Source organism: Phaseolus vulgaris, chromosome 1 (genome assembly GCF_000499845.2).
Source record: "Phaseolus vulgaris cultivar G19833 chromosome 1, P. vulgaris v2.0, whole genome shotgun sequence".
Taxonomy (NCBI): domain Eukaryota; kingdom Viridiplantae; phylum Streptophyta; class Magnoliopsida; order Fabales; family Fabaceae; genus Phaseolus; species Phaseolus vulgaris.
The window spans coordinates 12,774,794-12,800,444 of record NC_023759.2 but is presented as its reverse complement, the minus strand read 5'-3'; the positions used below and the strand labels follow the sequence as shown (position 1 = coordinate 12,800,444).

The window sequence follows — 25,651 nt, the reverse complement described above, 5'->3', positions numbered from 1 at the left end:
GTGTACAATTTTACTTGTTTTAGATTTATTTTCAATGCCACATCTTGTTTTAGAAATTTATTAAAGTGATGGTAAAATTATCACATTCAACTTTGGAATATTTTGAAAACTACATATTGTTTTGAAACTTTAAAAATAATATCATATTCTATTTTGAAATTTAATATACAATTTGACTTGTTTTAGATTGTTTTCCAATACCATATACTCTTTTAGATTTTTATAAGAGCACAATCATTATTATACTTGTTTTAGAGGTCTTGCCAAGCCCAAAATTCCTTCTTAGGTCGTCAACAATAAAAATTATGAGAATATATTTACATAAATAATAAACTAATATATTTTTAACAATTTTTCAGTGTCACATCTTGTTTTAGAAATATATTAAAGTAATTATAAAATTTACTTGTAATGACAAAAATAGAACATTTAATTTTGAAATATTTTGAAAACCACTTCTCGTTTTCAAACTTAAAAAAAGTCATCACTACTAAAAATATATTAAATAAAAATTAATTTTAAAAATAAAATAATTAATTACTATATTAACTATGAATTATATATTATCTTATAAATTACTTTAAATATTGATAACTTTTTTTAATATTTAAAATAATATCTAATTTAATAAATAACTAATTAATTTTTATTTTAAAAATTAATTTTTAATTAATTCATATTTAATAATTTTCTTATGTTATACATCCTAATTTGAAATTCAATATATTTAACTTTTTTTTCAATACCAGATTTTGTTTTTCTTCTACAAATAATCATTATAATTGTTTTAGAAGTGTAAGTAATACCAAAAACATAAAATCTGAGGTCGTCAATGATAAAATTTATGGAAACGTATTCGAAATGGTATATATATTTATTCAAAATGTTTATGAATTCTAATTAGAATTAATGATATATTAACTAAAGTATCTGTTTACTCAAAGACTAAATGAAAAGAAAAATATGCTTTATTAGTGTGCGAGTATTACAATTCTTTCTTCTCTTCATTAATATAAATTGAGTAATGTTTTCTTATAATGTCTTCTCCTCATTAAATACTAATATAATGAATGGTATGAAAAAATTTCTTATAGAAAAATATATTTATTTAAAAGATCTTTATTATAAAAAAACTAGCGGAAACACAACACATGTGTAATCCGCATTTTTCTTTTCTATTCAACTCCCACGATGATAGAAATCTAACATGCATAAATAATGTTGGATGAGTTGAAATTGAAAAGTAAAAAATAACATGTAAAAGAAACATAATGAATTGCTTAATCAACATTTTTTTTCCTCTGGTTTGAATTTCTCTTCTTCTCCAAATTTTTTTCACTTCTTCCATTGGTGATTTTGGGATCGAAGAGATGTTCACGTTGAGGTTAAAATTTATTTGATGGTAGATATAAAAGAATGATGGTTTTACCAAAAAATAGAGTTGCTTGAAATTGAGTGGAGAGAGTGATTAAGAATTAAAAGTTATTTTATTTGATATGTGAGATTTGGTGTGATAATCGAATGAGGGTATGTTTTCTCTTTCTTTCTTTTGTTGTCTTAAAATAAGAAATTAAGGAAAGGGGGGAAGTTAGTTTGCATATAAAAGTTGTCCCTTAACATTAATTTAAAAATTAAAAATAAATTTATTTTTTAAGAAATTCATATGAAATGACAAAATACTCTATTGTACTAATAAAATGAGATATATTAAATAAGAGTATGAACATACAAAAAATTATATACACCGAAAAAACGGTTATGAAGAATTTTTTTATATGTATATATAGGTATAGATATATGCATTATTTTAATTGGATATAGTTTTTTTGTGATTATCTTAAGATTTAATTATGATAATATTAGAATTAAATACACTTGAATATACTTATTTATAAAATTAATATTATAATTTATATTATTTACAATAGTTAAATATGAACAAATTATATGAAGTAATAAATTTATTAAAATGATTAACCTCGTGATCTCTATTTACAGAAACTATGAATAAAATATTACATTTATTAATTATTAAAGATAATATTATTTTATATTTTCAATTAGAATAAATAAAACTTAAATATAGTTTTATTATAATTTTGATCTTATATATATAACAATGAAAATGAAAGAGAATATTATTGTACATCTCACAGTTAAGATGTTATTATTTTTATGACAGACTATTAAAACAATCATATAATATAATTTACGAGCAGTTCATTAAAATAAAATAATTTTTAGATTTATTTGATTAACTATTAATAATATAATAAAGGTATAATTACCTTATTTATTTTTATTTTTTTGGGGAAATAGTCAATTTATTATAGGAAGAGCAGAAGGATGCCATAGATCCGAAGTCGATGACGATGAGGGCATGATCTGTCAGGCCATTAGTAAGTAGGGGTGGCAATGCGGGCTGACCTGCCCCACATAGGTCCGTCCCGCATGTCCTGCATAAGAGTTGGTCCACATAAGAAATATTTATTAAAAAAAATATTTTTTTAAATAAAAATTTTGAATTTTTTTTATTTAGATGCATTAAATAAATGGTCTCATAATATTATTTTCATGAAACATGTGTAGTAAGATGTTATTAAAATTTTCATAATGTAAAATATGAGACTACATGAAGAAAATATGGGGGTGTAGAAAAAAAAATTATACATTTTAAAGTTATGCGAACCAACCCGTTCCGCCCCGCACTTGGCCCATGCGGGCTGCGAGTTATGCGGGACGGACCTAAGCGGGTTGAAATAAGCAACCCGCCCTGCATTTTTTTGCAGCGGACCGCGAGCCGGCCCATTCCACTTTACCACCCCTGTTAGTAAGAGCTCCTTCATGGACGACGATGACGAAAAGTCCTTTGTGGGCCCGAAGGATGTCAGCATGACCGTGTTTGGTTTCAATGACGTGGTGGTGGTGGAGGAGAAGGTGAAGTCGAAGGTGAAGAGCGTTGAGGACGCGCTTTTGTTGAAGAGCATGGGAAGAAGGATTTCGCTTTTAAGAAAAGGTTGGGCCGATTGGTTTGATAAAAAAAGTGATTTTTGGAGGAAGGAGAAGATGTTGAGGTCTGGTTTGGAGGGATTGAATCCTCTGCATAATCCCATTATCCAAGACCCTGATGATTTTGGTGTCACTAGAATCACCAAGGCTGATAAAATCATCAAAAATTCCATCTTACTCACTCTTCCAATTTCTAACTCTTTTCTCTTATAGGAAAATCATCTTTCTTAGTCCTTACTTTCAAGCTTCTTGCTTTAATTTCCAATTGTCATATTGCATGCTTCAAAACACTCATTCCAGATTCCAGTTGAATCAATTAATATGATCATTGATGTAAAAATTAAGATTTCAATTTATCAGCTATCTGGGTTTTGTTGGAATGTGGAGGTTGCATATAGGTCAAAAAATTGGCTGTGTTCACAGAGAAGAAGTTGTGGAGAACTAGAAATAACATGTTGTTAGGTATAAGGTAAATGAGCTCAAACCTATCCATGTCTTAGATATTCACGCAGATATATTATTCCATCACACCATTATGTAGTCACTGTGCTATTGGTCATATTTAAGACGAATTAACGCCATACTCTAGCTATCTTCAAATGCTACCAAAAGATCTATAAATACCATTTTATTACCAGTTTCAATCACATGCACCCTTATAAGGGTGACTTTATATGCTTGGGGAAAAAGTAGTTTCTAGAAATATTTCTTCTTGAAACCCAGGACACATGTAATTCACATGTAGTTGTTAAAAATATATTCAGTTATGGTCCAACTTAGCGTATTGAACAGTCGGTTTAGAAATGAAAAAAAAAAATCCTTCATCACTTATGCAAGTTTCTCTTAGCAATCTCTGCATTGCATCAAGAGTAAGGGGGGAAACTTTATGCTGACCTACCCACATTGTGCACTGAACTCCGATCACTGAGTACTTTGTCTAGTACAATTAATAAGTATATATTTTTGTATTAAAATTTTATTTTATTATTAATTATTATTATTTTATTTTATTGTAATATTTGTGTTAGATAAATTTATTTCATAAGAGTAAATTCAGAAATAATTCCATGTTGAGGTGACTTTCCCTTTGTTTCTCTTCATTTTAAGGGGAGCAGATACTTACTGTTCACACTTATATCTTTTCTTTCTCTTTCCCACAAAAATCATGGATCCAAATGACTGTTATCCTCTCATATATATGCTTATTAACAGTACATCCACAGAAGCAAACAAACCCTTATGCTGTGTTTGGATTGAGGAGTGGAAGTGTGAGGATTTGAGGAAGTGGATGTGTGAGGATTTGAGAAGAAAGTGTGAAGAAAGTGAGTGTGTTTGGATTGAGGTATGTTAGAATGCATTTATGAAGAAAGTTTATTGAAGTTTGTGAGTGATGTGATGGTTTTGAGAATATTTTTATTTTTTTAAAGGTGTAAAATGTAAGATTATAAATTCACCATTTTCGTTAAAATAATAGAATAATTATAATATTGGTATTTTTTGTGTGGATGAATTAAAATTATTAGTAGTATAATCCGATATAGTTCAATAATTAATTTCCAAAAAAAAATACAAGTTAGTTGACCGAAGAATAATTTAAATGAAGAAAAACAAAGGAAAAGACACATTTGCATGAGGTTATTTTCGAATTTATCCTAATTAAATAAATTTAACTGGCACAAAAGAGTTTTCTAATTAGATTTTTTAAATTTATGAATATTTAAATTATTTATTTCTGTATAACAATTTATAATTTGTACATATATTCAAAATTTTACATGAAAAATATTTTTCATCAAGTAACTAGTATATTTTTTTTAAATTAATTATTTAACTATATTGAATTATACCACTAATAATTTTAATTAATCCAAATTTAGACAAAAATATCTAATATTTAATTATTCTACTTTTTATAAAAGACAAAGATAAATTTGTAATTTTACATTTTACACATTAAAAAAATAATAAAAATATCGTCACAGTCATCACATCACTCAAACTTTCATCACGAATTCATTTTAGCATACCACAAGCCAAACAAAATCACTCTTTTCACACTTTCCTATCAAATTTTCACACTTCCACTCCTCAATGCAAACAGAATCTTACATATATGGGTAAATTTTGTGTCGTTTCTATGTAAATTGGTAAAATTTATAAAAAAAAATTAAAAAAATGAGTAAATCGTGATTTAAAATATGATTTTTTATTTTTTAAAATGAAATAGTGTTTTGAAGCACATTTTTATTTTTTATTTTTTATTTTAATTGATATCGTGCTCAAAAGTATGGTTTTTTTATTTTTTTAAATATTTTTTTTTGTTTTTCTATATTTTTTTTGGTTTATATTTAATAATAATAGTTAATTATAAAATTTTAAAAACAAATAATATAAAAGAATTCAATATGCATTTGCTTCATAAGTTTAATTTATATGCCATTATTATATATTCAAAGATATCTTTTTATTATAAAAATTTATGATTATTATTTAAATAAATATTTAGTTAGTTTAAGTAATTAATTAATTATTTTTTTTTTATTTTTTATTTAATTATTTTCAAATTTATTTGTAATTAAATTTATTTAAATAAATGATTTTTATAATAAGAAAAAATAAAAGGTAATTGAATATATAATAATAGTATATAAATTAAATTTAAAAAGCAAGTGCATGTTGCATTTTTTTTTATGTTATTTATTTTTAAAATTTTATTTAGTAAGTTAGATATAATTTAGGTAGTTTATTATTATAATTTAGATAAATATTTAGTAAGTTTAAGTAATTAATTAGTTTACTTTTGAAATTGTATATTTAGTTATATGTAATTGAATATAATTTAGATAATTTGTTATTATAATTTAAATAAATATTTAATTAGTTCAAGGAATTAATTAACCTATTACTGTAATTTAAATAAATATTTAATAATAAAATTGAAAAAACCAAAAAAATTGAAAAACAAAAAAAAAATTAAAAAAATAAAAAATTGTGCTTAAATTTCAATTAAAAACATAAAAAAGTTATACTTCCCAACCAGACTTTACTTAAAAAATATTGAAAATCATCTTTAAATGCACAATTTACCCATTTTCGTAATTTTTTTAAAAAATATCCATTTTTACAAAAATAAAACAAATTTATCCCAAATATGTAAATTTTCCATATGTATCTCTGTCTCTCTAACCAATGACGCACAACGTGACTACTTCCGTTAACATTAGTATGTGGCTACCAACAAATGACATTGTAATCGAGTAAAAAAAAATTAAACATAACTGATGTCGCAAAAACAATAACTAATTACTTGTCCAAAAATAATTCAACACTGATTTTGCACTTCACAACACATATTCTTAATAAATTATGACTTAAAAACACATATAATTAATTATTGGATTTTGGATAATCCATTAACTTAAAAAAACTCTCCATAATCCATTATGTGTGTATATGTTCAATGTGAATAATTAATTATCTTTTTCATTACTTACATCCAACTCAATAGAATCACACAATCTATCTATAATACGAATAGAAGACACTTTCTGGAAGTGACAAGTGGTACGCTGTAAAACTTACACGTGTGCAAAACCCAATTTCTTTAAATCTTCTCCTTCTTTATATACTTTTAGCGTTTCTCTCTCTCCTATTTCTCTACTTCCTGGTTTCTCTTTCTTTCTCGTTGCCTTTCGGCCTTCTTCATTTCATTTCGGCCTTCTCCTTCTCGAGGTGATTATTGCTTATGTTATGTGGATTCTGTTAATCTCATTTACGATTTCTTTGTTCCACAACATAAAAATGATATTTTTTTTGGTTTTTCTTATCAAAGTTTCGTTCTTTTCATGTTTTTGCTGATTCTTTTCATCTCTTTTACCGTTTCTTTGCTTCTTAGGTTTTAGACTACTTTGGGCTACTTAGGGTTTGGACTTCCACTCCAAGAGATCTCCTTTTTGTTCTTAAACTTTTTTTGTAAAGTTTTTTAGACCTTTTTTCCATCTACATTTTAGTTTGTGCAGCAACTGGTAGTGGAAGTGGAATGAATTTTCGTTCATATCCATCGTATGTTCAAGCACCAAGGTGAAATCTTTTCCTTCGTCTGTCCTCATGGTTGTTTTCATTGTTCATTTTTTTGCTGATTTAATCGTTTATGGGGTTTTTTTATTGGGCTACTTAGGGTTTGAACTTCCACTCCAAGAGATCTCCTTTTTGTTGTTAAACTTTCTTTATAATTTTTTTTTACAAGTTTTTTCCATCTACATTTCAGTTTCTGCAGCAACCGTTAGTGGAAGTGGAATGGATTTTCGTTCATATCCATCGTATGTTCAAGCACCAAGGTGAAATCTTTTCCTTCCTCTGTCCTCATGGTTGTTTTCACTATTGATTTTTTTGCTGATTTAATCGTTAATGGAGATCTGTTTTTTGGCTACTTAGGGTTTGGACTTCCTCTCAAAGATATCTCATTTTTGTTGTTAAACTTTCTTTTTAAACTCTTTCACACCTTTTTTCCAACTATATTTTAGTATTTGCAGCAACCGGTAGTGGAATGGATTTTTCTTCATATCCATCGTATGTTCAAGCACCAAGGTGAAATCTTTTCCTTCCTCTGTCCTCAAGATTTTTTTTTTGGCTACTTAGGGTTTGAACTTCCTCTCAAAGATATCTCCTTTTTGTTGTTAAACTTTCTTTTTAAAATTTTTTACACCTTTTTTCCATTTATATTTCAGATGTGCAGTAACCGGTAGTGGAATGGATTTTCCTTCATATCCATGGTATTTTCAAGCACCAAGGTGAAATCTTTTCCTTCCTCTGTCCTCATGGTTGTTTTCATTATTGATTTTTTTGTTGATTTAATCGTTAATGGAGATATTTTTTGGCTACTTAAGGTTTGAACTTCCTCTCAAAGATATCTCCTTTTTATTGTTATACTTTCTTTTTTAACTTTTTTACACCTTTTTGTCTGTGCAGCAACCTTTAGTGCAATGGATTTTCCTTCATATCCATATATCCATCGTATGTTCAATTTGGTTCTGGATGGAGGGAATTTTGTCAAATCCATGTAGTTTGTGAAGGCGATAAATTGATCTTTGATAGTGGAATAACCCCAATTCATATGATGGTGTTGTTAGTGCTGTGAAAATTCAAGATTTTGTTCTTCTGAATTTAATGTGCTGATTATAGAGATTCAATTTGTATTATAGAGTTATGTAATTTGCAAATTGTTGTAATGTCCACTAGAGAAAATTAATTCTATTTACTTTATTTTAGTTATCAAGTTTTGTTTACATGCATGGTCAAATTATGTAACTTCATATTAAATATTATTATGTAATGTTATTTTGTATTTTTTATTTCAATATGTTACTTTATAGTTTACTTTGAAAAGAGATGAAATGTGTGTTATTTTTTTATAATAATGTGTTGGCATAAACAAGTTAAACTTCATAAAAAGTTATTATTCAATTTAATGTATTTAATTATATTTAATGTATTTAATTTTATTATTTGCATTAATGTATTCTTAAAAAAAAACATTATTCGTATTATATTTCAAATTTCAAATTCAATTTTGTTTTTAATATTTGTGAATGGTTATTATGATTCTATATTATTAATATTAATATTTCATAATGTATCCATATTAATATCATATTAATATTAATATTCAATATTTACAATTCCAATATCATTAATTACCTTTCTGATTCCTATAAAATGTATATTATTTCTATTATTTAGCCTTTGATTCAAGTTTGAATAACATTCATTTTATTATTATTATTATTAATTATTAATATTTGTTTTTTGAAATTTTCAAAATTTACAATTCCAATATCATTAATTACCTTTCTGATTCATATCTTCTTTTTCTGACTTCTGCTGCACACTTATTTCCAATTTCATTATTATTATTATTATTATTATTAATACTCTTCAAATATTTAATTTTTCAGATTTCCAAAATTTAAAATTTCAACATCATTAGTTACCTTTCTGATTTATATAAAATGTTCATTATTACTATTATTTAACATTTGATTCAAGTTTGATTCAAAATCCTAAATAAATACAAAATTTAAATGATTTAATATTTTACACAAATAAAAATTATTTTAATTTATAAAAGTTAATTGAAAATTTATAAATATCAAATATCATTAAATAAATGTAAATTTCCAGTCATTTTGGTTTTTCAACTCATCCAATAGTTTACTCATTGTGGTTTCTTGCAATACTTCATTTATTGTGTTTTTTTCAGCTGCATGTAAAGTCATTCATTCTCATTTTTTATATCCTCAAAACAGTCCATTGAATGGAAGTGATTCTTTTTGTTGGATAAATAACATGTTTTATGTTCATTCTCTACACCATAAGACCTTTATTTTTGTTGTTTTGGTTTGTGTTGTTAATAGTCAAGGTAGGACCATAAGAAGTGTTTGGTTAACAATGAGGCTGAAAGGGGATAAATGTTTCATCTTTTATCTTTTTCCGGAGAAATTGTTAAGAAAGTTTGTATTTTTAATGTATTAAAGTCGAAGATAAGTTTGTTTCTTCATTTTTCACGTTTGCATGTTGATAAAGTTTTCATTTTTACACAAATATCTCATTTGGTTTAAAACACTTTCTCTACAAATTTTGGATCTGACATTCCCATTTTCTACTTTCAGTAAACTTAGATATGATTTTAAACCTTTATCTGCGTGCGTTGCATTGGCTTTTTTGTTTCTATTACCTTCTTGGCTTAAGTCATTAATGTTGATCTCTGCGCTTTCTATCTCACTTTTTCTCCTTTTTGATTTCTTTACGTTTTCAGTAATTTGTGAACGTCACCGCTACTTTCATAGGTTTGTTTCTTGATTTTCATGTTTTCAAACAGATTGCACAGTATATCAAGCACCAAGGTAAGATTTTTTTTCTTCTTTTGTACGCATGGGAAAGCAAGAATGCATCGTTCAATGAATTTGGTAAGATTTCCCGATTATGGATTTTGTTCTTTTATACTTTCGTTCTTTTGTACACATGGTTGCTTTCATTATGGGTTTTTTGGTTTTTTAATCGTTAATGGATTTTTTTTTGGGTAGTTAGGGTTTTGACTTTTTGTCCGTATTTCAAATTTTTCATCTGAAAGACATTTTTTTTCTGTTGTTAAACTCTTTTCTAAAACTTTATCTGACTCATTCTAAGGTTTCCACCTTTTTCTGTTTATGTTCTTCATCTGTGTATTTTGGAAATCTGTGTATTATTTCAGAAATTTCTAAGCAAGGATTCTTTTTTTGTTTGCTAAACAAAAAAGCTCTTTTACAAATGTCCGAAACAAACCTACCTAAAATTTTCATTTTTTTACGTAGTAGGATTTTCAAATCATGCTAGGAATTTAAAAAAGGTTGTACTTTGTGTTTCTTTTTAGTGTGATTGTTTATACATACATGTCCTGTTCAAATGTCTTTTTTATGCAACATAATAATTATATTTCCTGCAGTTTTCATGTTTTTAAAGTCAAGCAACAATTTCATTAATCGCAATGCTAAAAGTAAAAACATGTTCTTTTGAATCTAAAAGCAAATTGGTTTGCACGCTTTAAAGTTTCGATTTTTTATATGCTTAATCTCTTTTGTATAAAACCTGACATACTTATTTTGTTTTATTATTATTGATTCTTGAATGTGTTGGCATAGTTTTGTCTGATACATTTTTGTAAATGTGTTGGCATACCATTACAATAATTTTGAAAAAAAAAATTTATTTGAAACCCTAAACCTACCATACTTAAAGACTTCCAACACCAAAAATCATGTTTTCAATAATTTGACATATTTTTTTATGTATTTATTGATTTGTTATTTTATCCAATAGTTGGCATAATTTATTGTGACCAACTGCATATGGTTGTTTCCATACAAAAACACACATTATTATTTCAAATTGCAGGTAAGCAGAAGCCCATGATAGTGTATTGGCTTGGTGTTAAGAATAAGATTAACTTCGTTTTTGTACCATTCAAATGTTATACAATAGAAATTTAAATTAAATGTAATGTAATTTCCATTTAATATATAATGTGTATTTTGTTATCTCTTATTTTAATTTTAAAACGGTTGTGAATTTATTTATTGTTTATAATTTTAATTCGTTTTCTCCATAAAAATTTTGAAAGATATATTCATACTAATTTTTTGTTAATCAAATTAAACAAATATACGAATTACATATTAAATCTAAATAACATTAGATTTAAATGATAACAAAGATAATGGCATTTCCATTTAATATGTAATATCTATTTTGTTATTTCTTGTTTTTGTTAATGAAATCAAACAAGTATACAAATTACATATTAAATATAAATAACATTTATATTTAAATGATAACAAAGATAATGACATTGATTTTTATTTCATATTATTTTTATTCCATATCATTTTATGAACATTGAATAAATTGTAAGGCTTAAAAATTAATGAATAAAATGAGAAATAAATAATTGTAATTATAACTTCATTACTTAACACGAGTTATGTAAAATTATAGTTTTTCAGACTTTATATTGATTTTGCTCATGTTAAATTCTATTTTTTTTACTTTTAATTATGCCTTTCATTAGGTTTATTATTATTATTATTAGTTTTATTATTTATGTTACTACTAATATTTAAGTTTTGTGTATGAGATGTTATCATTTCCAGAAAGTATGTTGCTTAGAAATTTGTTTCTGTCAAATTTATTGTCTTTGTCATTTCCCTATATTATTACTAATATTTAAGTATTATTGCCTTTGTCATTTTCTATACTCTGACATCACTATTTTTTCATTGTCCAAGAAGAGTTCTCTGAGGTCTTAATTTTTGGGATTCTGCGTGATCTTCATCATCAACTTAAGAAATCATATTTTTTTTATATCTTCAATTATAATAATAATAATAACTGAAGATTTAATACAATATGTAATATTATTTATATAAATTATTTTAAACTGTATTAATACTATTATATTATTTATTACCATTACCCTACAATATCTGACATACATACAAACAGTATCTCACATTTATCCAAGACAAGTCATTTCACATTTCACGTCTTTATTTTTGTCATTCCAATGCTCTTTATCATCAACTTAAGAAATTATATATATATTTTTAATTGTCAATAATAATAATAATATCTTAATATTTTATAATAATACCTTAATATTTAATACAAGATTTAATATTTATATTTCTGATATAAATTATTTTAAACTATGTTTTATTTATGATTTCTGATATAAATTATTGGAAGCTATTTTTTATTATTGGAAACTGCGTTTTCATTATTCATTCATGATCTGCAGGTAAACATATCATCAGTGTGTTTTTGCGTCCTGAATTCTTCCAATATGTTGGTATAAATTTAAACATATCATCAGTGTGTTTTATTTAGATTGCTTTTTTTTCCTTACATGTTAGGTGTTTGATTTTATTTTATTTTATTCTTTTAATATTATTTAATTTAAGCATATTAGCAAATTAAATTCTTTGCATGATTAGAATAGACATGTATGTATTTAATTTTAGTTGTTGAAGGATTCCAATATATAGTTTTGCATATGTTCTTATCCGATATTTAGATTGTATTTTTCATTTAGTCGCTATTATTATTCATATGTTAACACTGTAATCCTGTTTCGGTCAAGAAACGTACTTTCGTATTATATTATATATTTTCATATTTATATTAGATTATTATGTTTCTTTTTTTTTTGGTGCACGTTTATTGTTTTTAGAGAATTAAATGCATATATTGATAACAACAGGAATGCAACTCAGGTTTCAATGACAGAAAAAAACGCACACATCTTTCCTATTGGAGAAAAAAAGGTAACACAGGATAGTATTTTTAATTATGTTGCTAAAGACGTTCTGTCTACTTAAACCAACTCAAAAGTAGGTTCTTATGTTGTTTTACCTTTCTAAAATAACTAATTAAATTATTTAAAATTATAAATAAATACAAATTCTAAATTATTAAATTTCATACTTAAATAGAAAATTACAATAAAAAAATTATTGAATGTCATACTTAAATAAAAATTTACAATATTTTTTTTATAAATTATTTAAAATTTTAAACACATACAAATCTTAAATTATTTAATGTTCAACTTAAATAAAATATCTAAAATAAATTAAATTATTAAATTATTTTAAATAATAATAAATAATAATTCTAAATTATTTAATGTCCTATTTAAATGAAAATTTAAAATAAATAAAATTTCAAAAATATCCAAAATCCTAAATAAACACAAATCATAACTTATTATGTTTAACCTACCAGGTATAAATTTATGTTTTTCTCAAAGTTTATAAATACCTTCTATGACATTAATTTTTTGGTAGGCCTTATAATGGAAGATGCTCAAATACAAAACATTTGTCTTCTACAAGTAGAAGACTTATTAATTTCAAATGATAAGTCTTTAAAAGACTTTAGCAGTATCACAACCTATTCATTCAGATTCTTATTTATGAGAATAAATCATTATTGATGAATTAAATCATGACAAAATAAAAATGTCTGAATTGCATTATTTTCTTTTTCAATCTCTAACTACTGAGCAAGTGGATCTCTATCAGAATATAATGACAACAATATTGTCAGAAGTTGGCGGTTTTTTTTTCTTATACGATTATGACAGCACATGAAAAACTTTTATGTGGAAAACTTTATCTCCTGCCATTAGATCAAAAGGGTTGATTGTATTGAATGTAGCTTTTAGCGCTATAGCTTCTTTGTCACTTTTAGGAGGGAAAACAACTCATTCTACCTGCAACATACCTCAAGGAAGTCTTCGTGCCAGATTGTTGATTGAAACTAAATAAATTATATGGGATGAAGCTTCAATGATCAATAAATTCTGTTTTGAAGCTCTGGATAGAACTCTAAGGATGTCATAAGGGCTGAAAGTCAAGAGAACGCTTATAAACCTTTTGGTGGTAAAGTCATTGTTATGGGAGGAGATTTTGGGCAGATATTACCTGTTGTAAAAAATGGATCAAGATATGCCATTGTGAAGGCAACAATAAACTACGCGGAGTTATGAAAACATTGCAAAGTCTTGAAACTTACAGAGAATATGAGAAAAAGCAGTGAGAAATCAATGCAAACTGCAACAAAAATAAAAGAGTTTGTTGATTGGATACTTCATATTGGAGATGGAGATATGAACGTAAATAAGTTGGGACAAGCAACTATTGAAATACCAGAAGCATTTTAATTCTACATGTTGAACAACCTTTATTGCAATTGCTTGAATTTATTTATCCAGGCTACATGCAAACTCTTAACTCTGATGGATTTTTTGACGATGGTGCAATATTGTGTCCTACTAGAGAATGTGTGGACCAAGTGAATGATTTATCCTCAATCCCTGGAGAATAACTTAGTTATTTAAGTTCAGACACCCATTGCCAATTTGATGAACAAGAAAATGCTCAAAATGAGTGGTTTACAACAGAATATTTGAATGATATCAAATGCTCAGGAATTCCTAATCATTTTGTTAAATTAAAAGTTGGAGTTCCAATAATGCTTCTAAGAAATACTGATCAAGCCAATGAACTTTGCAATGGAACAAGATTACAAGTAATTCACTTGGGAAGAATGTTATTGGTGCCAAAGTTATTACTCAAAAAAATATTGGTGATAAAATATTTATTCCTATAATGAACTTGACTCCTTCTGAATTAGGTCTGCCTTTTAAGTTTCAGAGAAGACAATTGTCAATATCTTTGTGCTTTGTTATGACAATAAATAAAAGCCAAGGTCAAACGCTTAATAAAGTTGGTCTATATCTACCACGTCTAATGTTTACACATGGACAACTATATGTTATTGTTTTCATAGTGAAATCCAAGAAAAGGTGGAAAATATTGGTTTTGGGTGATAATGAAAATACCGGTAATTCAACTACTAATGTGGTTTATAGAGAAATATTTGAAAATGTTTGATACATATTGTTACAACCATACATATCCTGTATGAAAATTCTTTAATCCAAAACTATTCTTATTTCTCATCTCTTTGTTCTAATATATGTAGATGAATTTAACAATTTCTATACGTTTCTTTTTTTTTGTAATAATAGGTTTCTTCTTATTTCTAATAGTAAATCTTTCAACGGGGCTATAATGGATAACCAAAAAATGTATAAATTTATAACTTTTTAATAAATTTAATAATTTTAATTGTCTATAATTTTAGTTTGATAAATTTGTTTTCTTCTAAATGGTTTTAATACAGGAATTTCATAGTACTTAGTAACACAGAAGTGCATATTCACTACAGAAAATAATTAAGATATTATACTTTACACAGGTTCTATATTATAATATTTTACACATGTGTTGTTACATAACGCTTCCTGAATAAAGTGATCGGACTTCAAATATGGTTTTTTATTTTATGTGTTATGTATGTTTCATATAACAATACATTACATATAAATATTCTTTGGATATACCGTGTATATTAGTTAAAGTATTCAAACATTAAATTATGTATTAAAAGATTAGTTGAATTAAAACAATTAATTGTTGTAGTACATTCAGATAGGAATTTGGTTGTTTGTTTACAAAAACAATCAGGACAGTCACCACATCAATGACATGAACAAAACTTAATAGACGTTTTTGTTAATTAAAATTAACCTGAATTGTATATTTTCTTTAAACTACTAAGACAGAAGCTATGATAGGTATTCAATCATTCTTCATAGTTTTAGATATTTCCATGTGTTTATTAATTATCGAGGGTTACATTCAGATCTTTTTTATTTTTTTTTTACTTTTTGCGATAATTCAATTAACGTGTTGTGCTAATTGAGATGTGTTGACATTAAATATAATATTGATCACACTCATATTATAGCACCTAAAAAAAACAACTTTGTAGTTTATTTTGTATTGTTTTTAGTATGTTCTGTTGTTTTACTGAGTATTTCTTTTGTTACAAAGCTTTAAATTTAACAATATTTCTTATTTCGTAAGTGTTGTTCTGGATATTATTTTATGATTTATAGGAAATTGTTGCAAAATTGTTGTACGAATTGAGTGTTAAATAGAGTTGTGAAAAAGTAATCAATCTGCTGCATTATTTCTCTATCAGTAATTACTATAATTCATCATATGCTGCACTATGTGACAAGTATTATGACAAAAGTGTTTATTTAATAATAGGAAGTAAGCATACATTTTTTTCCAAAATCATGCATATATGTACGATTATACATTTTAAGTTATGACTTGTTGTCTTTAGAAAAATGTGTTTACCACTTTCTATGTGATTAACATGTATAATAAGGCAGCTACACCAAAATATGAGTTTTAAATTTTCAGTTTTCATTACTACCTCATAAGCATATTGTATCCTATAGATAACAGTACATGTCGTTAATTTTTACAGTTATCAAATGAGTTAACTTAGTCACATCAAAATAAAACTTCATTTAGAAAACTCATTTTGTTATGAAGAGTATTCAAATAAAAGGTATATTTAATTAATAACTTTTATTATTTGCGTATTTAAGAAATCTAATTTAATTATTTTTCTAACATTATATGTGTTCATCAAAATATGAAATTCAAAGGAGAGAAACTAGCATCATCCTAAATTGATAAATAATTTGGATGTATTCTTAAATTATTTACTAATATTTAATGTAATTTTAATTTATAATTATAATTGACTCTACCATCATTCTTAATTAATTTAATTTTAATATATGATAAAAAATAGTTAATTTAATATATATAATTTATTATTTGTTATTATAATATTATTATTTAAATATAAAATATTTAAAATATTCCTATTGCAGGGTCAACATACATACTAGTAATGAGAAAAGAAGGGAACATGTTCCAAAAAAGGTGAAAACAAGTGTGATCTACTAGGATATAATCTCATTTTTTCACATTGTAAAGTAAAAATAGTTGTATGAACTCTCGCAAATCACCACTCATAAATTCGCTCAAATTAAGGATACAAACATCCATGAAATTAACATCTACTTCTTCTACAGTGACAGGAAATAAGTGGAATCAAACATAGTTATTTTAGTGTAAAAAAAATAATTTTTAGTTTGTCATTATTAATAAATATTTTATTAAAAAAATATTTTAATATAATCATGTTCATATTTATTATTCATAATTTCATCATGTTTTTATGAAAAAAACACAAAGAAAAATAACATAATTAATTAATAGATAATAATATATTGACAATTCACCATTTTTATATAATCATATTATAATTTTTAATATTATTATTGTTTTTTATATTATTTAATTTTAATTTTATCTTTTATTTTAAATATTTTACATCATATATACGACTCTAAAAATTATCAAATATTTTTTCTTAATTAATATAATGATATGAAAAGACAACAGGCAATATAAAAAATATCAAGGTATGTCTAAATTCACTTTCAAACATTGAAAATCCATTCAAATACTATTAAAATTTTATTTCTAGCTTGCTTATAAAATAAAAAATATCCAAACATTCATATGTTACAGTTCAAACCTAAATAATCTGTATAATTTTTTAATCAAACAATTTACTAAAGATTAATTGTAACATTTTTATAAACAATCCTTATAGCTATGGACAAAGTTACCTAATTATATTGTCTATGCCTTGTTTGGGGCTTTGTAGCTCTATACTGAGAATTCATCATTGGGTGGGGGAAATTGAAGCCAAGGTTGAAGGAGCACAAATAAGCATTGAAGGATTTTATTGGCAAGGGAAGGATGAGGAAGCTAAAAAAGTGACAATTTGTATGCAACATGGTAAACAAAAGTGACAATTTATTGACAATGTATGTCTAAATTCACTTTCAAACATTGAAAATCCATTCAAATACTATAAGGGTTTGTGTTGATAGATTTTTATTTCTACCTTGCTTATAGAATAAAAAAATTCAAATTACAATCCAAACCTAAATAATCTGTATAATTTTCTAATCAAACAATTTACTAAAGATTAATTGTAACATTTTTATAAACAATCCTTGTATCCATGGGCAGAGTTACCTAATTATATTGCTTATGCCTTGCTTGGGGTTTTGTAGCTCTATAATGGGAATTCATCATTGGGGTGGGGGAGATTGAAACCAATGTTGAATGAGCACGAAGAAGCCTTGAAGGATTTTATTGGCAAGGGAAGGATGATGAATCTTAGAAACTGTGGTTGAGACGGAAGAATGAGGTTGCAACTGAACTAAAGAAGAATAATTGTATGCTTTACGATAAATAACTACGAGTCTCATTCTCATGATACATGAACTCATTGTGAGACTGTAGTTGTAGTACATGCTAGGAATATTATGTATGCAACATGGTAAACAAAAGTGACAATTTATTGACAAGGTATGTCTAAATTCACTTTCAAACATTGAAAATTCATTCAAATACTATTAAAATTTTATTTCTAGCTTGCTTATAAAATAAAAAATATCCAAACATAAAGTGTTAAATTCATATGTTACAATCCAAACCTTAATAATCTGTATAATTTTCTAATCAAACAATTTACTAAAGATTAATTGTAACATTTTTATAAACAATCCTTATAGTTATGGACAAAGTTACCTAATTATACTGTCTATGCCTTGTTTGGGGTTTTGTAGCTCTATACTGAGAATTCATCATTGGGTGGGGGAGATTGAAGCCAAGGCTGAAGGAGCACAAAGAAGCATTGAAGGATTTTATTGGCAAGGGGAGGATGAGGAAGCTAAAAAATTGTGGTTGAGACGGAAGAATGAGGTTGCAACTGAACTAAAGAAGAATAATTGTATGCTTTACGATAAATAACTACGAGTCTCATTCTCATGATACATGAACTCATTGTGAGATTGTAGTTGTAGTACATGCTAGGAATATTATGTATGCAACATGGTAAACAAAAGTGACAATTTATTGATAAGGTATGTCTAAATTCACTTTCAAACATTGAAAATCCATTCAAATACTATTAAATTTTATTTCTAGCTTGCTTATAGAATAAAAAATATCCAAACATAAAGTGTTAAATTCATATGTTACAATCCAAACCTAAATAATCTGTATAATTTTCTAATCAAAATATTTACTAAAGATTAATTGTAACATTTTTATAAATAATTATGGTATCTATGGACAAAGTTACCTGATTATACTGCTTATGCCTTGCTTGGGGCTTTGTATCTCTATATTGAGAATTCATAATTGGAGTGAGGGAGATTGAAACCAAGGCTGAAGGAGCACAGAGAAACATTTAAGGATTTTATTGGCAAGGGAAGGATGAGAAACCTCAGAAACTGTGGTTGAGACGAAAGAATGAGGTTGCAACTGAAGTAAAGGAGAATAATTGTACGCTTTACGATGAATAACTATCAATGTCATTTTCAAGATACATGAACTCATTGTGAGATTGTAGTTGTAGTACATGCTAAATGGTATACAAAAGTGACAATTTATTGACAAGGTATGTCTAAATTAACTTTCAACATTGAAAATTCATTCAAATACTATTAGCGTTTGTGTTGACATTGCTTATAGAATAAAAAATATCCAAACATAAATTGTTAAATTCATATCTTACAATTCAAACCTAAATAATCTGTATAATTTTCTAATCAAACAATTTATTAAAGATTAATTGTAACATTTTTATATTGTTACTTTTTTATTAAAAAGATTTAATAATATTTTTTAAATCTCACTGGTTGAAAAGTTATACATTGAAGATGAGACATGGACACATAGATAATAAATGATTAAAAGAAACAAACAAAAACAAAACAAAAAAAGACAAAAATGGGAGTTGTTATGGCAAGACATCATTGCAAACTCTCCTTCTTATTTTGTGCGAGTAATGTAAACAACAACTCCACGCCCGTTCTTCTTATCCTTGTGGTATTGAGCACACCACTCTTAAACGTGCGTCGATTGCGACGCGGTTACTGGTTACTGCTGTTGTGGAGATCCAAGCCTTGACGTTCTTCAAGCTCAACCTTCACGACGCCGTTTGATGTGAGTTGATTTTAAGATTGCACATTTTATAGGTTGTACTTTGTGTTATGACTTTTTGTTTTAAGCAGAATATGGTGAGAAACCCATAGAAGATTCTCACTGGACACGAACTTAACCAAGTGGTTAAATAAGTGTGAAGGTTCACTTCTAGAGGGCAAAGAGAAAATGTAATTATATGGTGTTGATGATGATGAGGTGCGAAATTAAAACATATAATGGAAAGCAACAAGATGGAAAAACCAAAAAGGAAAAGAAGAACACAAGAATATAAGAGGAATAGAAATGGCGCAAGGAAGAAATAGATGAAAAGATAAAGGAAGCTTATGGATGATGATGGTGGTCATGCCACTTGGAGTGGTGGGAGACTCCAAGGTGAGTGGCGAAGAGTCGCCACTTGAAGTGCACAAACACCCAATATAATATCCACAAAAAGAGAGCACTCAAGACTGACTCAACACTCTAACAAAAAAATATTTTCTATTCAAAAATCAATGTGTGATTTACAAGAGGGGAGACACCCTGTTTATAGATACGAGTGCCTTAAAGAGGAAAAGAGGAAGTGTAGGGGTGTAAATGACCACAAGCTTTTAGAAACTAGGTCAAATGTGAGCACATAGGGGAGTCTTCTAGAATCTAGGTTAAAGGTGAGCACATGGGTGAGTTTCTAAAAGTTTGGTTAAAGTGGACTTTTGCGCAAACCCAATTTACTAAGTACACAATTTTCTAGCTTATTTTTCTAATCGAAGCTCAAAGTAAGCCCATTTTATTTACTTAACTTGTCTAGTAAGAAGATTAAAGGGAATAACAATTGATATTCTGGTTCATGTCACATCACATAAGTTAAAAAGTTTGTAGACTCAAGATTCAACAGAAAAGAGATAGTGGTGAAAAGGGTTGGTTTGAATGATTGAAAAATTATACATTCAAATGAGAGAGGAACATAAATAATAGATACTTAAACAAATAAATAAAAATAAAATAAAAAAAGACAAAATTGAGAGTTATTATGACACGCACATCACCACAAACTTTTTTTTTTTTGAGTAATGTAAGCAATGTGCTAAATCATATATGCACACTAATATATGATTCGATTATATGTATATCACCATTAATGTCTAATTATATGTACGCAAATAATTATACTAAATAGGTAAATTATAACAATAATAAAATTTAATAAAACATATCATTTAAATATATACCATTAATGTATGTACATAAAAGATAGTGTTTCATCATAAATTAATACATATAATTTATTTCTCACAAACTCCATATCGTTATTATGTATATTATGAAACGTATAATTAAACAACCCAAATGTACATATATCACCCAATATATAAATAATCAATATATGTTTAATTATATGTCTACATACATTATCATGATTTACAAATATCACTAATCTTAATTTGTAACTAATACAAAACTAAACTAAAAAGAAAGAAATATAATAATAATAATAAATAATGAAAAACTCCTGTAATCAATCCTAAAAAAATATTTAATTTTTAATCTTTTTCTTCTTTTCCACAACAAAGTAGTATTGCCACATCAAAACATGATTAGAAATTAAGGTGTGATACATCTATATGGTATAAGAAGAAGAGAACATATTTATATTAATATTTTATACACTATTATTTTTTATGTATCACACCCCAATTTATTTTCTACAGTGATTTTTTTACTAAGTACACCATTTTCTAGCTTATTTTTCTAATCGAAGTTCAAAGTAAGCCTATTTTAATTACTTAACTTGTCTTGTAAGAAGATTAAAGGGAATAACAACTGCTATTATGGTTCATGTCTTGTTCTTCCTCTGCTGAGGCTCTTATGAGATTTGGCAGGACCTTGTTTTGCATGTCGAGATGACAGACCTAGTTGTGAAGAGTTTGTGGTGTCCTTAGTCATTTGTTTGTCGAGTTGGTTTGTATCACCGTTGGAGGTCTCCACAACCCCGTCGGATTTCCTTGACAGTATGATAATATATGTTTAACTTGCTTGGTCTTTTCTAATAGAAGAAGGGAACTTTCGTTTGAGAGCAAACATAGGAACACAACGAATGACACTTCTCCTTCTTTTGCCTTCTTATTCTTCGAAAATAATTTCTCATAAAAAGATTGTGGGTTAGTCGTTTAAAATAAGAGTTAGAGGGAAGTGGGGAGGTTAATAAAAAAGTGGGAGAGTTAAAGAGTGAGAAGTTAAAATATTTTTGAAAGACATTATAACAAAATGCAAAGAAAAAAAGAAAGAATGAATGTTCACAATTTAAATTCAAAACTACTATGCTAACTGCTTTATCAATTACAAAATGACAAAATAACCTAAATAAAAAGAAAGAAAGAGCATTCTTTCACCCTCATTAGATTCTCACACTAAATTTCACATATCAAATAAAATAACATTAATTTCCACTAAGTATCTCCACTCCATTTGAAACATCTCTATTATTTGGTAAAATCATTATTCTTTTGTTATTTTAAATTTAATAATTATGATAAAACTATTTATTTTAAATTTTTTTTTATTATTATATAAAAAAAAGGAAAACACAGATGTGCATATATTTCCACTATTCTAATTAACAAGGTACAAATTAGTTTTTATTTGGAATAGCCACTTTTGTCCTTGGTGACCAAAATTCAAAACTAGCGGTCCCCTCAGTATTGAACCGGACAAGGTTGCAAGGAACAAGGAAGTGGCAGAATCGTAAATATAGAATTGGTGATATGCCTCTTTCGGTATTTCACTGCATCTTCTGAAAATCACATTTTCCCGCTCATTTCTTCTTGTTCATCTTCCTCTTCCTCTTCTTCTTCATCTTCATCTTTCGCTTTCCCTCTCTGCATCTTTTCTCTCTCCCTTTGCCTCTGTCGGCAACTTTCTCCTAAGTATTTCGGCAATGCCAGATTTAGGGAACCTGTCTCTGTCTTCGACTCTCACACTCTCTCACTGCTCCTCCGATGTCGCAGACGCTCCCGTCAAAACCCTACCCGATGCCTTCGTTTCGGAGCCTGCCTTCGAGCATCGGGTTGTTAAGCGCACCCGCGGCTCACTCGATCGGGTCAAGAAGCCCGCCTCTCACAAAGCCTTCCAGGATCGCCTCAAAGATCCCTTCTCTCATCCATTTCTTGTTGGCGCTCCCAAGATGGTATTTTTTTTACTATGTTTTCAAATTTTTTTTCAAATTAATGATTAATTATTTTTGCATGCAACTAATTGGTATGTGCGTGTGTTCAGGAGGAATGTTGTTTTTGCCGCCATTTTATCTACCCTGGTGAGGAGGTAGTGTGTTCGGTTCGCGGATGTGACGCTCGCTTCCATTCTGAATGTGTAAAAGATTCTGTTGGAGCTACCAGTCTGAAAAAATACAAGTGTCCACAGCATGTAGGTTTTTAGTGAATGCAACATTGGTCTCTTTCCTACTGACATCGACCCTCACTTCCTTAATACACTGATTTGCCTTTGGACATATGGATTACACGATGAATGGACACTTTTTTTTAGATATTAGCTTATCCATGCTTTCTCATGTGAATTATTGTTTTCTTCTGACTAATGAAATTTATAGAAGGTAATATTTGATTTATCATTTTGCTGATATTTAACACACTCAGTGAATGTTAGATTATTTGTGTCTTGCCATGAACTTGGGGTGGTATGAACACATGTGGAAAGGGAGATTGATCACAAGTTCTATAATGTTGATGTGTGCTAAACTCTTCCATAAGTACACGGTCAAACTTTTGAATAATTTTCATCATTTAACAAGAGCTTAATGAATAGTTATTGGATTAAGCTGTTTACTGAACCGCATCCACAGTCTTTTTCCTTATTTTGTCTTCCTTGTCTTGCCATTCTCTTATCGAGTCCTTCAATGGACAGGTATGCTTCATTTGCAAGCAAAAAAAGCACTTGAGGTGTGTACGATGTAAAATTGCGTTCCATAATAAATGTGCACCATGGCCAGATGCAGTTTTGCTGCTAAAAGATCATCCTGGTCTAGCTGTTTGCTGGAGGCATCCTTCTGATTGGCGCTTGGATAGGAAGGTCAATTTTTTCTTTTCACCAGAATCTTTTACTGTTTCTGCTTATTGATTATACTGCAACCTGCTGTATCTCCTTCAGCTAGATTCCCGCTCATATTCAAATTCAGTTATTTGTTCTGCTTAGAATATCTAATCTTGTGTTTCTTTATTTACCTCGTCCCATCTTTCCTTTTAAAAATATCTCGGTATTGGTTATGGTTCCAATGTCACTCCACAGTCGTAAGTTTTATTGATGTTTTAATTGACTTGCTTGTCACATGTGCAAATATATGCCTTTTAAGGTTTAAAACTGCTTCTACTTGGATTGATATCAATTTTTATAGCCTCACTTGATTTAGATATTTCTTTTCAAAGTTTTATTTTTTTATTGGTATTTTTCATTGATTAGGCTGGCTGACAGGAATGTTGTATTTGTTGGATGGGCAGCCTGATGCTTCAACAAGTGACATTTCGGTAAGGCTTGTGAAAAATATTTTACATCTAATGCACTTACATATATATATATCCTGTTCTGACCTTTTTCGATATTTATGGATGTAAGATGAATAATATATATCGTGTTTGAGAAAGAAAGGAATGTATATTATTAAATTAATTAATACAAACTTCTGAAGGATTCTGTATTTTAATGACTTTGATTGTTCATTATATATGCTGGTTTCTTGTATGTTTGAATGAGTGAAACCAGCTTCTTGCGTAAGAATTTTGTAGTATTGTTAATATATGTTTTGAAAATTTCCTCTCATCTTTTTCCAGGAAGTATTTTGTCGCTTGCCTCTTCCATTTATCAGTGAGGAGTTTAAGATCGATTCCTCCTGGAAAGACATGGACAGTAAGATGGAGCAGCCACCACCATATGTACACATAAGACGCAGTATCCTACTTGTTTTCTTGTGTGCTATAGGGAAGCAGCTATTATATTTAATAAATTTAGAATTTGTGTAGCCCTTTTAGAATGTTAAGTAAAAGAACTTGATTTTTATTCTTGGTCTAATTAATAGTTTTCAAGTTAAGTACTTCACTGCTCATCATGTTGCTAGCCTGAATTAATATCAGATATATACTTAGTAAAGAAGAAACGTAGTAATGTGGATGATGGTGCAGGGTGCACCAGTTGCAGTTCTACATGTTCTGATGATTGTGTGTGCAGGTACATACATGTACCGGAGTCTTTTTTCTTTTCGATGAAACTTCTTGTAGATGTAGATGATGTAGACATAGTGTAGGTCTTTTAATTATCATTGACGATGAGTTATTTTTGTATTGCTTATTCTACAAATAAATGATTCCTTGCCAACTCCTACAAACAGGTAAAGAACTAAAGTATCCTAAATGTATAATCGTAAAAGATAAAAAGTTAATTTTAAATCAAAGTGTATTTTGCTTTTAAAAATATTAATTTAGGCATTTGCTAGTAAAGCAATAAGTCGGGTTAAAGCACATCTTATCTAACATCGTTGATTTTTCTCCATCTATTTTTTGGGATGTACTTCACTTTACAGACTAATAGTACTTCACGATTGA

The 25,651-nt window shown here is 27.5% G+C and overlaps 1 protein-coding gene across 1 annotated transcript; it reads left to right on the top strand.

The window, feature by feature from the left end:
• The first annotated feature begins 22,842 nt into the window (after positions 1 to 22,842).
• On the top strand, positions 22,843 to 25,434 carry LOC137813601 (histone-lysine N-methyltransferase ASHR3-like). The gene is made up of 6 exons (XM_068615944.1): positions 22,843 to 23,229; positions 23,319 to 23,465; positions 23,964 to 24,128; positions 24,554 to 24,580; positions 24,884 to 25,001; positions 25,184 to 25,434. Exons 1-6 carry the CDS (start codon positions 22,981 to 22,983, stop codon positions 25,351 to 25,353), a joined length of 876 nt encoding a protein of 291 aa, XP_068472045.1. The 5' UTR covers positions 22,843 to 22,980; the 3' UTR covers positions 25,354 to 25,434.
• Positions 25,435 to 25,651: the final 217 nt, after the last annotated feature.

Bases quoted from the DNA above. Each gene is read 5' to 3' on its own strand.
- LOC137813601 (XM_068615944.1), top strand. From the start codon at position 22,981: ATGCCAGATTTAGGGAACCTGTCTCTGTCTTCGACTCTCACACTCTCT. The intron at 23,466-23,963 runs GTAGGTTTTTAG...TTCAATGGACAG, and splicing joins AATACAAGTGTCCACAGCAT to GTATGCTTCATTTGCAAGCA. The intron at 24,581-24,883 runs GTAAGGCTTGTG...ATCTTTTTCCAG, and splicing joins CTTCAACAAGTGACATTTCG to GAAGTATTTTGTCGCTTGCC.